The sequence below is a fragment of the Rhinolophus sinicus genome, linkage group LG05, assembly GCF_036562045.2.
Source record: "Rhinolophus sinicus isolate RSC01 linkage group LG05, ASM3656204v1, whole genome shotgun sequence".
NCBI classification, from domain to species: domain Eukaryota; kingdom Metazoa; phylum Chordata; class Mammalia; order Chiroptera; family Rhinolophidae; genus Rhinolophus; species Rhinolophus sinicus.
Window position 1 is genome coordinate 99,259,932 of NC_133755.1, and position 18,603 is coordinate 99,278,534.

Here is an 18,603-nt window from a genome sequence, read left to right on the forward strand (position 1 = left end):
TTTTTAACCTTTTAAACCACCATTACTTTTGCACCAACCTAATACTATGGTATATAGGACAATTTCAGTAAAACTAGTGCCCCTCTTCCAGGACATTGTCTACAATAATCTCCTCCCTCCCTCCTTACATAGTTTCAACTCTACACCTGCCTTAAAATTATTTGGAGGATAGTTATTAATAAATATCCTTTGGAAATGCAGTCAGAGTAAGGGTCTGTGATTTTCTTTTCTCTATAGAAAATATTTTCTTTGTTCCATGAAAAGTAGAATCAAGGTAGAATGCACAGAGGTGGACAGAGTAAAATTGGGTGTAGTCTTTGAACATAAATGCTAAGATTGATGTGTTTGAAACATACGTTATAATCGCTAATCACTGGAGAGGTTGTTACATATGTTAAAGTATAAGTGACATTAGATTTTGAATGATGACAAATGTAAAGGTCACAGTATGATATATAAGTTTGAAGATGAGTTATGTGAAGAGAGTTGGGAACCTTCTCTTCCTCTGTGATCCAAGAGAATATAAAGCAGGATATTTAGGCAGAGAAAACAATAAATCCAAATGAGAAGAACACCCAAAAGAATGAATAGGACAGAATGGGGCAATGAACTAAAAACACGTAAATAAACTGTTTAAAAACAGTTAGAAAAACTGAAATTAGGCTGGTGAAGTATGTCCTTCAAAATAAATACTATGTGGAAAAAAAAACAAGATTTAAAAAAATGTATTTTTCTTTATTTCAAGGCTACATAGAAGGGAGATCTACAGTAAATTTGAAAATTCAAAATCAGTGATTCCTTAGGGTTGGGAGAACTATAGGTTTTTAGAGTTTTTCAAAATAACGTTCTAATCTCCCAATGTGGGCATTCTAAGTGGAATTTAATCTATTGTAGCCCAACCACCCAAATATCAATTTGTCTTATGGACCTTCTGTCCAAAATGTCAGTAGTGCTGGGGTTGAGACACCCTGGGACTAGACCATCTCCTGGCTGCCTTCCAGCTCCAAGAATACTTGACCAATGAAGCTCAGTGCTGTCCCTGCAGGGACATTTTAGTTCAACCGACGTTGATTAGGTACCTTATTTTTGTGTTGACTAAGAACTTTTCCCTTTGACATACGCAGGATGTAAGTAAGCCTCCATTTAGGGAATTTCCCACATTCCCATGTAGTTTCCACTCATAACGATAACCTCGTTTGATAAGGGACATACATTTTCATCGGCTCTGGATATTTCAGCAAAATTGTAGCTTCCCCATCTTTCTAGACATTTCTTCCTTTTTCTTGTATTTCCTCAATTGATAGGTATCAGGGCAAACAACTAAAGGAGAAAAATTTAAAAGTCAGTGTTCTTTATGATAACTCTTAAAATTCATGGTGTTGGATTAAGTCATTCCCAATACTGGATCTTATTATACAGCTGAAATACGAAAGCACTGTACAAAGTACTTTCAAAGGTTCCTTCTTACCTTGAAATTCTGTGTTTATGTATTTAAATATTATTAAAACCCCCTGGTATTTCACATATTTAGATGATTAAGGAAAGAAAAAAACAGAAAGAAACGAAGGAAGGAAGGAAGGGACGGAGGGAGGGAGGGAGGGAGGAGGGAGGGAGGGAGGGAGGGAGGAAGGAAGGAAGGAAAAAGAAAGAAAGAAAGGAAGGAAGGAAGGAAGGAAGGAAGGAAGGAAGGAAGGAAGGAAGGAAGGAAGGAAGACTGGGTAATAAATTTGGAGAGATGGAGAGTCTTAATCTATTGTTTAGGTCAAAATCATAACAGTTTACTGTGATTTTTTTTTTTTTTTCCTTTTGGATTGAGCAAATTTGGGTAGTAAGTATTTTTTTTTTATTTTGACTTTTTCCTTTCTTTAAAGATCACTTCCTATTTACTTCCTCTTTGTAGAATACTGAGAAATCACCAATACAATTTATTACCACTATTTCCCTTTGAATAATTAGAACTTTGTTTTGCTTTTCCTTAAATTAAAACACTGGGAGAAGAGAGACTTTCTTTTCAAAATTAAATATACACGTGTGTGTATGTATATACATATTTAATAACATTTTAAGAGTCATTAAATTACTCTTTCACTTTTTTTATTGACAAATTTGACAACTATTTTTAGTGCAAATATCCTAAACAGGAAGGCTAAGTAGGCAACCTAAGATTTAAACAAAGCTGATTTTTATAGTGAAACTGAAGATGGCTTTGCAAGCCTTTCCTGTTTCTGGATTTCCTGTTCTGTATTCTTTAAGTGCAGAAGACACCATACTTTGATTAAATTGTTTTATAATCACAAAAGACTTTAATATAATCTTTGCAATAAATTTGGGGATAATTTTTGCTTTTCTGTCTCTGTCTGGGAGGTGATGCTAGACTGGGTGACAGGCTCTGTAGTAGAAACATAATTTAGTTGCAGCACATCAACCCGTTCACCTAACTTTCTCGTTAAGAGGATAATAGATTTAACAGAACAAAACCTCAGGATATCAAAAACTGTAAGATCATTTTTCCTTAAAATTGTAACACTTCGTTAACAAGAACAATATGAGTGCTGCATTTAATGGACCTAAATATACAAATCTTGTAACATGAAGAAGTTTGTAATGGTGTAATATAAAATCTATCTTGTAGGTACACAGCCTGCTGAGAATTTCAAAATAGTAAAAGTGGGTTTTTAAAAAAGTTGAAAGATGTTTATGCGTTTTAGTATCAGTACAGTAGGAATTCCCTCATATTTATGTGCACACTATCTTAGTTTTAAAATGTACCCCAAAACAATAAAACCACAGTCTATTCCTAGTTCTTCTAACAAAGACAGGGCAGTTCCTGAAGTAAGTAGTAAAGGGCATACAAATCAAGAAAAGCACAACTGTTTCATTTTCTACATATTTTTTTTAAACATGTTTTTATAAAGAAGATTCTATCTCCTTACAGTTAAGCCAGAGATCTGCAGTATCAGTCAAGTAACAAATTTTTAAAGCAAATTATAGTACTTGGATACTTTCTGTCATTTTGTGGAATAGAATAGTTCTTATAATCAAAGAATCTCTTACTATTTTAAAAATCCCTCCATTTTCCAAAATCTCATTTAATTCTCAAAATTACCTCTCTTAGGGCTATTTTTCCCCCTAGATACACCTCTATGGGTTCCATACCAGACTTGACACTGGGAAACTTGTGAATCTTTTCTTTTCATCGAGGTTTACTTAGGAATCTAGCACACATGCATTCTCTAATCTCTGATTATCCAAATTTTTCAGGGATTATTTTAACCACCACCAACTCCATCCCATGACCCAACCCACTTTTGGTGGTGGAGTACATGGACCTTTTTCAGTCACATACTGGGACTTCTTATCTCTTTGTTTCCCTCCATCCCCTCCATCTTCTTCTCCCTTGTCTCCTCCCCTCAACCTAAGCACACTTTTCATATTCTCACTCTGATTAATTATGTAGTCTTCCAGAGTTTTGATGTCCAGGACTTTTGAAACCCAAACATTTTCTCTATCACATGATTACCTCTGTCATGGGTTCCCAAAATCAATTTTGAAACTCAAAATGCAAAAAAATGGACGATTTCCTTTCTCTTGGAAATTACGCTTTTACTGTCACCACCAAAAATGCTACCCTGAGACGTGAAGATAGAATTAAGACTTAGCTGGCTGGGTTTGGTGGAAGGACCACTGGGCATAGGACTATGGGGTAGAAAGAACTGGAAGCTAGTCCCTGGCATGGGGTCCTTGCATAACTGTCTAGTGCTGTGGTTTCCTGGTGGGTGGTGTCACTGCTTCTCTCCACACTCACTCCCTTTCCTTCTACTCTTCGCATTGAACCATTTAATGTTTGTGCCAGGTTCTGCCATAGATATAGGTGACTCCACAGGAAATAGAACAGTCTCTGCCCCTCGCCCCAGGTAGCTTAAATTCTAGCAGGTTCTAAATATTCTGAACCTTGGTCTCTGTCTCTTTTCTGCTACTCTTAATCTTCCCTGCAACCCTCAGTACTTCTTCACTTGAAACTGTCCCCTTCACACTGAGGCTGTGTGCTCCATGGCCTGGTCCTCTGTGCTCTAATCCATTAAGGGACTCTACCCCGGCTGCTGGTTACTGGAGCCTTTGACCTTCCTGTTTCCTGCAAATGGGAGAAACATTATGATCAAATGCAGTGGAAAGAACATGGGCTCTGCATGATCTTGTGAAGATTAACTTGGCACTTAATTTTATCCTAGAAAAAATGGGGCTACCAATCTCATTTTTAATGGTATCCATATAAATACCATTTATGAGGAAATGAAACAGTCACTATTTCTAAATACTCACTAAATAATAGTAAAGGGGCTATGGACACTTTAAAGGGAATGCTCACTTTAAAGGTTTACTGTTAATTATTTCCTTCAGGATCACTATAGTTTTGGAAGAAAGGGGTTGACTTCTTGCTAAAGATTTACCAAATATGTTCCCTCCTCCTCCCCATCATTATGAGAAGTCTCAGACATCTCTTTTGTGTGTTACTTTCTGACTTGTTCAATATAAATTACTCCTCTCCACTAAATACATCTAGGTGAGCAACACAGGACAAGAATTAAACCACACATACAGGAAAACATAAAATTCATCATTTTAACCCTCTAGTGCCCACTGTGATTATGGAATATTTTCTCTTTTCCCTTGAGTATGTTTCTATCAAATATCTTCCTACTTATCTATGTCATCCACTCTGTGAAACTTGCTGTCAGACAACCACAAACTTTAAGCACTAACTAATCCAAAGCCTAGCTCCAAAATTTTACTTTAATCATTTAGAAACTTCTTTTCTTTTTTCCTTTTTTTTTTCTTTTTTTTTGGTATAGGGGATTTGAAATAGCTAAGCATATGCTATCTTTTTTCATACCTCACAAGTTCAAATTTTTGAGTTCAAATCAGGATTCAAAATAGATAAGTGTTGCTTTAAGTATGTTGTTTTGAAAACGCATATGGATTCTTCAAAATTAGGGATGATAAGCAAGAAGTTATGCCATATGTTCAAAATTATGAGAATTTTTTGAGACCTAATTTATCTTCGCTTGATCTTACTGAAATGTAGATTATTAGAACTCTTGGTAATTTGGGATCTCTGTGATAGCATCTGTAAAATGATATATCTTTGGCTGGAGTCACTCTTTAAGAAATATATTGTAACTGTTCTTGACTTTTTTTGAACAGAGTGTTTTAAATTAAAACTGTAGTGGAAATGCTATAATTCAGACTTTAAATTGTTATAAGCTCCAGGCAGGAAAGCTGAAAAGAAGTGCTGCATTTAAAAATAAGAGTTGTTTTACTAAAGAGATGGGAAGAAGGGAGAGAGGAGGGAATTAAAGGCTCCAGTAATTTCATTCAGGGGTGCTCTGAGCTCCCAAAGGTACCCGGACAGCAGGAGCAAAGAGAAAGCGGATTTCCACCCATCACTTCCAAACCGCAGGAAAGGAGATAACTTAAAAATGCCAGAATGCAGCAAAAGAGTCTCCAATGTACTGACTTTAATAAAAAGAACCCATGGTGCCTTAAAATGCCCTTTGGTGTTGCAATGAAAACAGCTTTTAAAGTTAAACGGACTTGATGGCTGAGTAGAAAGGGGGCTTTTGCAAGAGTGGTGAATGCATCCGATATGGCTGCAGCATTAATTTTCTGATGTCTCTGTCAATATTTAATGCTTCAGTATCTGTAATTCCTTAATAAACAGAGCTAAGTTAATTTATTCACTGCATATTTGTCTGCTATTTTTTTCTAGTGAACAAAGATATTATTTGCCTCATCAGTTCTTGTGTTCTTGAAATTTTATAGGATATGATACTATAATCAATCAAAATAATGAATTCCTTTTTAAAAATCAAGTTCCTAAGTAAAGCTTATTTTGTTTTGAGAAATTTGTTCTAAGTATTTTTAAATTGAAGAAGATAATTCTTAAGTAAATGAAGAGCAGTTTAAAACATGTTATCAGAAATAACTATGTTATATATCTCCCTGATAGAAACATATACAAGACAATTTTAAGATCCCTGTCCTTCCCTCCAAAGCTAGAATATTAAAAGGTTCATCTATTGAATGCTAAAGCAGGGCAGAATGATGTTCATTTCTCAGGAATCATTTAGAATAGTGATCTCCAAAGTAATATGCACCAACCTCAAGATAATTCACTGGGGTTGAGGTGGGTTGCAGGTCAGACATTATAAAGATTTTGTTAGTGTTTTTTTTTTGTTGTTGTTGTTGTTGTTTTAACCTAAAACAGGGGTCACAAACTATGGTCTTTAGGCCAGATCTGATCTACCACTAATTCCTATAAGTAAAGTTTTGTTGGCACACAGCCAAGCCTATTCATTTATGTGTTGTTTAAGGTTGCTTTCATGCTACCATAGCAGGAGTGTGACAAAACATATGGTTTGCAAAGCCTGCTGTATATACTAACTGGACTTTTACAGAAAATGTTGGCCAACTCTTGAGCTAAAATAATAAGGAAGATTTTAAACTTTGCTGTATAAGATGGGTTTACACTGGTCTCCTTTGTAGGTCTGAGTGCCAGACAGTTGCAGCGCATGTATGTTCTAAGTGAGAAGTCCTGGGAAAGCATCAGTGCAATGGACAGTCCGTCCTCAGTTGTCTATTCCTTAAGACTGTTTCAACATATTACAGTTCATGAACCAGCTAGACATAATGATATATCATTTTAACTATTTTTAACTAAAATAATCCTCATAAAATGAGCAAGTGACTTGATTTTTTTTAATCTCCAACAAAATAATCTAGATTGAATGTACCACTCCTAATATAGGCATAAATAATGAGAAATATCAGAGGTGACATAATGCTTATGTCTAGTATAAGCTTGTTATTAGCCATAAATGTATATTATAAACACTAATAACCTACTTGAATTTGACAAGAAGTTGGCCAACTTTTTGAAATTAAGATTTTTTTGAAATAAGATTTTCTATCTACTTTCATTATTAATATACCTAGCCCTAATTTCATATTTTTGCCCTGAGTTTTAACTAATAATTGTATTATGGCATCATAATTAGTAAGATATAAACAAAATAGGTATCCAGCACATGGAGATGCTGTGCAGTTTTCAATAATATTTAAAGACATGGGCTATTTAATATGATAAACATCTTTTCTGAAAAGTCTTTATAAAGGAAACATTAGTTTATCGTTTATTTCAGCAAACCTTTAAATATTATAATACTGGGGATGCGTATGTTCTTGCTGCAGTAAACATTGTAAAATAATACATAAGAAAACAATAGAACGGTGAACTGAAATTCATTTCTTTGTGTCAAATATCATTAGAAAATGCACAGAAAACACATCTGAGGATTTGAGACAATAATTAATGAGCAAATGACAATATATTGGGGTTTTACTATACAGTTGGATCAAGTATGGATTTTAAAATATTCCCAGTTTATAACATCTGTTCTAAATATGAAATACATGAAAAGTGACACTTTAAGGGGCTTAAATGAAAAGTAAGTCAAAAAATTTATTCTCTAAAGTAATTGACTTCTTTAATAAAATCACTATTCTGTGGGAAAACTGTGAAGGTTTAATCAGCAATGGAATACATATATATGTATATATAGAGATCATATATCATAAAAAATTCCTAGATATAGGAATAAATAAATTTATATATATATATATATTTACTATATATATATATATATATATATATATATATATATATATATACACACATATATATATCTGTGTGTATATATATATATATTTACAATAATGAGATGGAGAAGCAAAAAGAAAATCTTTGGATCATTAAGACTTTCTCAAGTTATCTCATGGCAAATGTTTTAAAAAGTGACCAACTTCAAGATATACCATGGATATTTGTTTTTTTCAAAATACAAATGAGGTTCCTGATTGGAATATGACAAGTATGAAGTCAGCAATGAATTACATTTTATCACCTTGATATCATCCAAAATCAAAAAGGAGGAGAAACAAAACCACAAACTCCTATTAAAAGACAAACAATTCAGAGACAACTAAAGAACTGCTAAAACCAGGAAAGAGAATGAATAAATGTACATTTAGGAGCAAATGGAGGGAGGATACGGTGACTGCAGAGTGCAGAGTCAGCAGACACTCTTCTTGAACGAATGTATGGGAAACCTCTCAGTATGCACACCCCAAATCCCTTGTCTCTGCATGGGTGCACATGTTGGCAACAGAAGACCCTCTGACTAGATTTTGCTCTGAGAAGCAGAGGAGGTGTGGATATACATTGGATCACCCAGCAATCATATTTGTAGGAGGCTTTCTCTTTCTCTGTGGCAAAAGTACTGTGTAGCTGACTATTTGAGGAAAAATAAAGGCTAAATAAATGTACAACCCAAAGCCTGTATCTTTGGAGCACAAAAACAATCCCAGTAGCAGTGGTCCCTTCTGCAAAAACAATCTGGTCCAGGAAAGATTCATTTGCTATGGATATAAAGAAAATTTAAAAAGGGAAACAAAAACCCTCCCAGACTGGATAACAAACAAAATCAATCTTTAAGTTGAAACTGTTAAATAAAGTGATTGAGAACAGTTGAAGATGACAAAGTATTCCAGATAACTACAAACAAAAGGAAAGGAGAGGTTATAATATTCACAATAGGCAGGTTGAATTCAGGCCAAAAATTTCTTAAGAAAGACAAATAAAACCGCTTATAATGCTAAAGAATAAACTTTATAGGGAAAATACAATTGTACATCAACACTCAGGACAAAAGTAAGAAACAGGATGAGAATAAGAGATAGGGTTAGTGGTAAAATAGCACATTTTTCAGTTTATGACAGGGTATGTGGAAAAATTGTTAAAGATAGATCATCTAGAGTAAATGGAATTAATATATACCAGGGGTGCCAAAAAAAGTATACAAATGGACACTTTGGTCAACATTGCTCAAGCAGTAGTTCGCTGTAATCAGAAGTGTCTGGACGCTGATGGTAACCACTTTGAGCACCTCTTATAATTGCAGAAGTCAAATGTGACTTGTATTCATCTTTTGTCATTGGTATATACTGGTATTACTACAATTTTAATACAGTTTTCCTTTCTTAAAATGTGTATACATTTTTTTGGCACCCTCTATATATGTATACTCATACAGTTGGACTCTATTCTGCAACAAAACAAAATAATTTCTTTTAGTATTTGTGGTGTCCTCACAAAAACTGATTATATATTAAGCCCAAAAGAAAAACCTATTAATTACCAAGATAAAAATAATACACACAAAAGTCTTTAATCAAAAATTGTATAAATTAATACAAATTTAGGAAACACAAAATGTCCCTGCCATCTATATATCGAAAAATTAGCTTTTCAACAGATCTTTGATTAAAGAGGAAATTCAAAATAAAATGTCTACCTGGAAAATAAAAGGAAAAATTTTGTCTATTAAAACTTATGGGATACAGTTAAAATAGTCATTCGAAGAAAATTTATAACTATTTTTAATAAATAATAGAATAAAAATAGATCAGTTGAATATTCAACATGGAAAATTTAAGAATGATAAAGTCTCCTACACACAAGACAAGCAAAATAATTTATAAGAATTGACAGAAAATACCTGGAAAACAGAAAAGCTGTAGAAATCATAAATATAAAATGTTTTTGAAAACAAATGAAAAAATACTAACAGTGTAGTAACAATATTGTTGCAATATATAAACAATTTCAAAATTCTGAAGGAAACTATCTTGCTTAGAATGCTATATCCAAAAAATTAAATGTAAGGGCAGAAGAAAGTTTTTAATATGCAAGGCATCAAATATTTTCTTCTAATACTCCACTTTCCCAGGAAGCTCCTTTAGGGCCCAGAAGGTATAAGAGGAAACCAATAAAAAGGAACGCATGAAACACTGGAAATGGGAGATCGAACACCAGAGATAGGGCAAAGAAAATTTCCAGGATGTTGGTAAAGAGAACCACTGGATAACAACTTATACAAAGCATAGGAGACAGCTAGCACAGATTGGAATAGATACCTCAAGTGACGCATGTGTTGAGTCTGTCACGACCAAGAATCCCTTCACCTTTGTCCTGTATTGTCAACCAGATGTTGCTCGAATGAGCCTGGCCAAGATTCTTAGTTCTCTTTGGCTTTTCCAAGTGGTGATAAAATTCTGCTCTCCCTTTCTTACCCAGCTGCCTGGAATAGCTGACACTATCTGACTCTACCTATAGAAATGTTCAGGTTTGACAGACTCCTGAGAGATGGAGGTTGGCCACAGCAAGTTTAGAAGCATACAATGGCAGCACAACTCACCATATGTTTTCCTTCCCACTGCTTTGACCTTGACCTCACCAGATTCCCTCATGTAGGAAACTTGCTGCTTCCCGTGGACCACTACAGTCTTGCCTTCTGACATCTTCAGAATGGGTTTTTAAACCTCCAAGAAAAGCTTAAGCCAGCATATAAACCAGAGACTCTGTTCAGCTCATCTTTCCCTAGGCACCTTCAATTTCTCAACAATGCTGCCTTTTTCTTAGACAGCTAGTCTTGTGCTGGCTACTCAGTTTTCATAGTAATCACTTTTCTCACTGATTAAGAAATGTAAATAGTTGATAAAATAATAAAACTGTTGAGAAATAAATCAAAATTAGAATATATTTCAATGTAAAAGCCATCTTTAATGGGCAAAGCTAAAAGCATCCCATTAATGTTACATATTAACATGATTATTATTTAATAATGTTAGAGCTACCAGCCAATGGGATTAAAAGAAAGGAATAAAAATATTAAAAAGTGGCAAAGGCGAGGTAAATTTATCACTATGATAGGTGATTACAATATTTTAGGTGTTATGCCTGGAGTTTCCAAGATAATCAACTAATGACAATTACAATCAATGAAGTAACTTAGTCTTTTGTAGGAAATCCAAAATTTTCATGTTCTGATGTAAAAATGTTCCAAAACTGTTGTCAAGTGGAAAAAAAAATAATATCCGAACAAATAAAATGCAGAATATTGTATATAAGATGCTACTTTTTTATAATAGTGTATATTTGTGATGTGTACGTGTGCAATAATTTGTATTTGCTTGATATGGAAAATAAAGACTTGAAGCACAAACAAGAAACTAATAAAAATAAAACACATTTAGTTACTCTTTCAAGGTACAGAGGATTTAAACTCCTAATATCTACAAACTTAAATACCCTAGAGTTATAGTTTTCTAACGTGTTTAAAATTTTCTGAGAATTTTTTAAAATAAGTTTAGAAAACTTATTTTAAAAAACATCATTGCTTTTTAAAAGATGGGGGAGGGACATCTACAGCAAACACATTCAACAAAAATTGAGAAAAACAATCAATGGCTTAAAAATACATGGCTTTGGCAAAAATAATTCAGCTTGAGATATGAGGCCCTTATATATCTGCAAAAAAGTAATACTTCTCCTTCGTAGATACATATGTAAATAGACCTTTTTGGCAACTTTTCTCTGTAGGCTTAAAACTTCCCACTCTTGTGGTTTCCTTGCTCTTTTCACATAATTCATGGCCTCATGTAGTAGCTCTAAATTCCTCAGTCTTTGGCATTCATCCCCTTTCCAGCTTAAAGACCCACTCAATTCAAGGCCTCCTTCCCTCTCCTCTCTACAGCTGAACTCATCTGTTTGCTGTATCTCCACTTTCTCTCCAAAGCAACTGTCTGGAATTAAAGACTTCATTCATTCATTCCAGACTCAACTCTGCCTGATCCCTTGTTCATACTCAGCCTAACTCAACAACTTATTGTACCATGAATTAAACAGTACTTTTGTCCCACCTCTGATATCCTCAGCAATGCCCTCCCCTTTCTCCCCAAATTTCTTTGAGACCCAATCACAAGCACCCTTAAATTAATTCCCACTGTTACCTCCCTCTTCAATGAAAAATTTCTAATCCCATCCTACCCCTTTTGAGATGAGCTCTCTCCTTCCTTAAACATTTCTCCTCTCAATACTTTCAAAAATAACAAACTGGGCACCCTTTAGGAGACACTATGGGCACTTGTTTAGTTCTGCGGAAGAGGCTGGAGCTAGAGACTGACGGGAATAATTGAGACACAAGCAATACACTATGAAAGCAGGTGTCTTGTGAGAGACCTGAGTATGACAAGAGGTTTTTTTCTTCCTAGGAAGAAATTCTGACACAATGTCTATCATATTTAGACTTAATTCCACGTGAGCTTGACTTTTGTCCACTAACGTACTCTTTATGCCTTTCTTCTTCCCAGGATGTGACAATCCCTCGCAAGCCTGTTTCTCTCCATCCTTTATATCAGACTAAACTCTATCCTCCTGCTAAGTCCTTGCTGCATCCACAGACCCTCTCACAGGCTGACTGTCTTAGCCCAGGACCTTTCAGTCATTTGTCCTCCTTCTCACTGACTGATGAACAGGAGAATTCTCACACCCTGTTTAGTCACAACGCGTATAATAAGGTGAGAATTCCCGACTGAAATGGGAATCGTTCTGTGCTGTGAACCTTCTTTATGCTTAACTTTTAAAACTTAAATGTGGAGGAGACATATATTAAGACTATTTCAGTATCTTAAGATTATTAAATATTTGTGTTAAGGCACATGACTTTATAAAAACAACAATTAACCTTAAGAAATTATTAAGTATTTATTTTTCCTTTGAGAGTCATTTCCTGATTTGCGTTCCTCATTGTTTCATGTTCTTGTCCAAGGGTGGAAATCCCAAGAAGTTTCCCAAAACCTTACAAGATGCCATTATTAATGTATCTTCTAGCCTTAGTTTACTGTTCTTAAAAAAGCTTCCTTAAATTATACCTTGAGGAGGATGCACTTATAATTGCAGTCAATAGGAAAATACATACTTAGAATTTTGGAAAGTATCTGTAAAATACTATTAACATTTTATTTTAAAATGTGTCTATCTGCCCCATAACATATAATGATGGGATATATAAAAATGTGTTCTGTACCAAAAATATGCATATATGCTAAATAAAAACAAGCAAAAATATTTATAGTTGGCTTTGGAACGCAATCGTAAATGTTCGGTTAGAAGCAAGCGGTGAAAACCACGCAACGCTTCCATATAAGTGCCCTTCCTCTTCTGAGCATCACTATAAGGACTTCCCGTCTAGTACAGACTCTGAAAAATTTCCTACAAGAATTGACTTGTCAAATCAACCTGCAATTAAATCTCTTATTTGTAATTCAAAATCTTGTTTAAAAGCACTAATTTTGCAAATTCTCTCTATCTTATGGAATATACCTCTATACTTGAACATCAATCAAAGCCATATCTTCCAGGATGTAACTGAACAATACTTCTTTGGCCCTGGAACATTCTTTTGAAAAAAATGTTCATAAACCCAGTCTAACCACCAAAAATCATCTAAAAAGTAAACACAATTATGTGAGGAAAAATTTGCTTTTTATATTTAATAGCGTCTATCACAATGGAATGATCAACCCTGAATTAAACTTTAAAAATATCCATTTTCTGCAAACAAAACATTTTTGGGCAAAGTTCAGGATGACATTTTTATGGCCTTTGTTTGTTTTCTACTCTTGGTTTAGAAAAAGTATTTCAGAGAAAGTATGTATTTTTTAATGATTTTATATTATTTGAATTTCATCCTGATTTAATGACTGCCAGAACTTATGAAATGCATTTAGTTATTAGAGTTAATAATTCTGATAATAACATACCATTTTCTTATAAATTGTTATCTATGATTAAGTTATAATTGTATTTTTATAGGTATCGATTGCATTAAATGCCTCATTCTTTTCATATTTTGGTGGTGTTTTCTGGAACTATTCAGCAAGGAGAGAGATGGTATTTAGCCATATTTTAGCCTGTTCTTGATAAGACTGTGAAAAATCATATATAAAAGTCATTTGAGGTTGGACAACTCTCTTCGGTCTACACAATATTCATCGTAGATTTTGGTCTTTCAGAGTCTGAGATTTATTGAAATTGAATAAAGAAACATTCACATCTGAAACAATAATAATAGTAATAAAAGACAATATTTCTTGATGGAAGATTCAATTTCTTAGTTTCGTATTTGAATTGTTTCTATTAAAATGTGTAGATTATCTAATTTGATAGCAATGTTTACAAACCTTGTGTTATAACATTGGACCAATAGCATATTATCAAGACTTGGTTTTTTTACTTGAAATAGCTTCTTGCCTTGCACTGTAAAGCATAATCTGCCATGTAAATCAACATCTCTTTAGTGCCCTAATGTTATTCCCAGCCCTGATTTTACAGCTTTACCTGTTAGGCTCATCTCCAAACTCAAATCTTCCCACTATCCCCCAGGGGAGCCACACTGACCTTGACTTAACTATATTTGATGGTTCCTTATCAACTGGGGCTACAGAAGGTGTCGAACAGGTTTTATTCTCCTGTGGAATCTGTAGTGCACACTCCTCTCTTCTAAATCTTCATCAGATTCCACATATCCTAAATTCTTACCCTAACCCCTACCCTCTCCTCTCACTTTCAAGATAGAGCTCTAGCATATGATGTCATATCATATGTGTATGATGATGCTCAGGTACTTACTTTCCTTTTCACCTTAGAATTAACCAGTATATCTTCTCTTTCCCCTAGTCTCATTAAGGGAGTCATTACTCTTTAATCCATAAAAGTAATATAGCCCAGTGGATAAGAGCATGATGTCTCTAGTCAGTGTGTCTGAGTTAATTTCTTGACCCCACTCCTTCCAGATGGTGATTTAGCCTCCATGTGTCTCTATTTATTGATCTACAAAATGAAGATGATAATAGTATCCACCTTATTAGAATATTATGAAATTAAGATGTACTAATATGTGCAAAGCACTTCAAACTGTGCCTGGAACATAAAAAGAACCACGTAAGAGTTAGACCTTATTATTCATAAGGCTTCTTGGGGTGTCATTCCCATCACTCTCTTGAATTTTCATTTGGTGTTTTCCCACTGGGCCCGTCCTCTTTGTGTGCAGAAACCTCAAAAAAGAAAACAAAAGGAAATAATGCCCCATCCTTTTCCTTGAAGCTGCTGCAAACCTAGTAATTTCGAGTCTTTCTCTCAAAGTAATCAATAGCTATTATCTCCTTTCCCTTTCTATATACTCTTTAACCCATTCTTGAAAGTATTCTTTCTCTCACCTGAACCACTCTACAAAAATTGCTGTCTCAAGGGTAAACTGCTTGTCAGCAAACTCAGCTGAATTTCCTCAGTCCTCTTATCTCTTTTATCCCTTGTAGCAATTGACGTGGTTGATCATAAACTCTTGAATCTTTCTCCTTGCTCTGCTCTTAGGATAATACGAGTATGTACGTTCCAAACTCCCTGACTGCTCCTTTGTTTTCTTTGTGGACACGTTTCCTTCTCTACCTCTTCTGTCTAATTGTCTCATTTCAGATATTCACCCACCCACTGGCTTCTGTGATCACCATTTGTACTGATAATTCTCAGATCCACACTTCTAATTCTGTTTCTCCTCTGAGATCCAGTTTCATAACTTCAGCTGCTTATTTGTCACTTCTCCTAGGATGTTATGTTGTCACCTCAAACTCATCATTCATTTCGCTTCAAACTAGTTCTGTTCTGGTTTCTCTACTTCTGGCATCAGTACCACAATTCTCAGTCTCCAAACTCAAAACTTGATTCATCTGTTATACTTTTCCTGCTTTGTCCTCACAGCTGGTCATTTACCAGGTTGAATAGATTCTTGTTTCGCTATGTCTGTCGTGTTGTATTCTCTCATTACTTTTTATTATTGTTCTACTTCACTTAAACTGATCTAGTTATTTTCCTGCAGCCAGGCCTTAGGAATTTCTCACTGTTCAACCTACTCATGCATTCTCCCCATATAAAATACCTTCCAGGTTTTTCTACTTACTATGCAAACCATTCTCATACGTTATCACCTAGTTAAATTATCCACTCCTCTTGAAGTTTCCCATGCACCAAAAATCAAAGTGGTATTTTTTCTCCTTTCAATTTCTATAATCCTTGCCTGTGTCAAGGTATTTCATGCATATTATAGGTTATCTCATATTTATTTGTTGTGATTGTCATAGTATCCATCTAGAATGTGACATGCTTAATATGGTATTTTTCACATTATAGGTATAGCAATAAATATGTGTTAATGATCACCAAATCCTGAAATGATCTAATGCTTGAATATTTATGACTATTTCTATTTTAAGCAGAAACTAAATCTGAGCCAATTTGTGGATTTATCAGTACATTTAGTACAATTTCAGTCAATTGAGAATTTCCCTTTTTTGAAGGCTACATCCAATTTCCATGAACTTATGGAGAGCCTTGCCTGAGAGCATAGATGTTGTGGGAATGGGAAGGCAGCAGGATCTTATCCTTTTTTGCTATATGCGGACTCTGGTATCCTCTGGGGTGTCCTCAGAACTGTCTGGTATTCGACCATCAATTATATGATACATTGCTACATCCTTCTTTCTTCACCTGCATGGCGTGCCCTGTTGACTCTCAGTTAACTACTTCAGAGCCCCTGTAGCACACATGGGAAAACATTATTACTTGCATATCAGGAGCAGGTAAAATTTGTCAGACTCTCTCTGAACCACCAGCTTGTATACCCTACCACATTTCCCCGAAAATAAGACCTAACCAGAAAATAAGCCCTAGCATGATTTTTCAGGATGCTTGTAATATAAGCCCTACCCCAAAAATAAGCTCCAGTTAAGATCATCAGCCAGAAGGACGCATTTAGTTCATCTGTTGCAACACACAATGGATGTATTGAATTATAAAACAATAATATTGATATATTATTAAATGTAAATAATATTATTGGCATGAATACATAAAATCAATGATAATGTAAATTATAATTAAGTATTTGTAAATACCCAAGCAGGCGCCTTTGGACGAGAGGTAAACGCCTATGTAAACAGATGAACTTGAGACTTATTGCCCAATGACCAATCGGAGTACAGACATAACACATGAATAACATGCGCAAATGATAATGAACGGACGTGGTTGTGTCTAATATGAATTTTCATAATTCAATACATCGTGTTGTAACAGGCATACTTAATGCGCTCATGTGAAATAAAGAAACGTTTTCTGAATTTAGTGCCTGCAATTTTTCGTTGCTTTTGTGTGGACCATCATTTTTAACTGTCATCATTTTTGTTGCCATCCTGTCTTGTAAGTCTTCAATTAACACTTGATTTAATAGTAGATTTAAAGGGAATAATATTTTGACCCCCAGACAAGATGAGTCTAAAAAGAAAAAGCTATTCCATCGAGTACAATAAAGGAATCGTGGAGTACTCCTGGGGCAAGAATCGTACAGCTTTCTGCAAAGAGAAGAGATTGGATCTCCGAAAGGTCCGAAAATGGCGAGCAGAGTACGATAACCCCTGTCAACAGGTGGATGAGGGAAATGCTAAGAAGCGCAAGTGTGGATGAGGTTGGCAACTATTATTTCCTGAGCTGGAAGAAATAATCTGTGAATGGATTGCTGACAGGAGAGCAAAGACTTCGGTTGTGCACAGGGCTGATATTCAAGCATGTGCGCTTGCAATGGCACCACAGTTAGAAATATCCCCAGAAGAATTCAAAGCCTCACAATACTGGCTGGATGGCTTCCTTCAGCGATACGAACTGTCTCTAAGATCGACAACACTGTTCAAGCTGGAAGATACTGAAGTTATTAAACGTGCACTTGCATTCAAGTCCTTTGTTGACGGCATTGACTTTTCTAAATACCAACTCTCCATCTTGATTGCTATGGATGAAACGAGTGTTTATGGGCCAAGGATCTCAAATTACAATTGATCAGAGGGGTGCCTTGTCAATCTACATTCCCTCCACTGGTTACGAAAATGCACGTGTTACTTGTACTTTGGCAATTCATTTGGATGGAAAGAAAGCCCCACCTCTAACCATCACTAAGGGCAAGAAAGATAAGGTTGAACGTGTTTCAGGCATTTATGTTCTTGAAACCGAAAAAGCCTGACGTACACAAACAGTTATAAGGAAGTGGGTCAATATAATGCTGCCACTTGTTTTGTGAGGTGGCCAAAGAGGTCTGCTAGTCTGGCATTCTGCCAGCACTCACCATGCTAAGGACATGAAGAACTTCCTTGCAGAGAAAAGAATAGATCAAATAATGATTCCCGCAGGAATGACTGCCTATCTCCAGACTCTTGATATTGCAATAAACAAGCTATTCAGGGACCATTTGCTCACGGAAATCAATGACTACATTGAAAATAGAATGGAGAGAAATCAGCGTGGAAACTTTGTGAAGCCCAGCCTGTAAGAGGTCATGACTTGGATCACAGGATAGAATTCATGGGATAAAATCACTGACAGCTGTGTTGCCAATGCACTACGAGCAGGCTACATGGACAAGAAGTGCTCATTTAAGGAGAGCTCTATTGCTGGACGTGAGAGATTGGGGCCAATGGTACTATAGGAAATGGAGTCGTAAGAAATTCAAATCGGAATTTGGAGAGTTATGACAATGTTCCAGAAGAAGATGACATGATTGTATTTGAATAAATGTAGATTTTTGTACATAAATAAATGAATAA

At 35.1% G+C, this 18,603-nt stretch overlaps 1 protein-coding gene across 22 annotated transcripts in view; it reads left to right on the top strand.

The window, feature by feature from the left end:
• The window catches only part of MLIP (muscular LMNA interacting protein), a 245,069-nt gene that overhangs the window by 198,056 nt on the left and 28,410 nt on the right, over positions 1–18,603 (top strand). For 16 of the 22 annotated variants that reach the window (XM_074333100.1, XM_074333101.1, XM_074333093.1 and 13 more), the window contains one exon: positions 12,268–12,474. The exons of the other annotated variants lie outside the window; for them this stretch is intronic. In XM_074333100.1, coding sequence (XP_074189201.1) covers positions 12,268–12,474 — 207 coding nt within the window. The remainder of the gene's footprint in view (positions 1–12,267; positions 12,475–18,603) is intronic. 22 annotated transcript variants of the gene reach the window in all.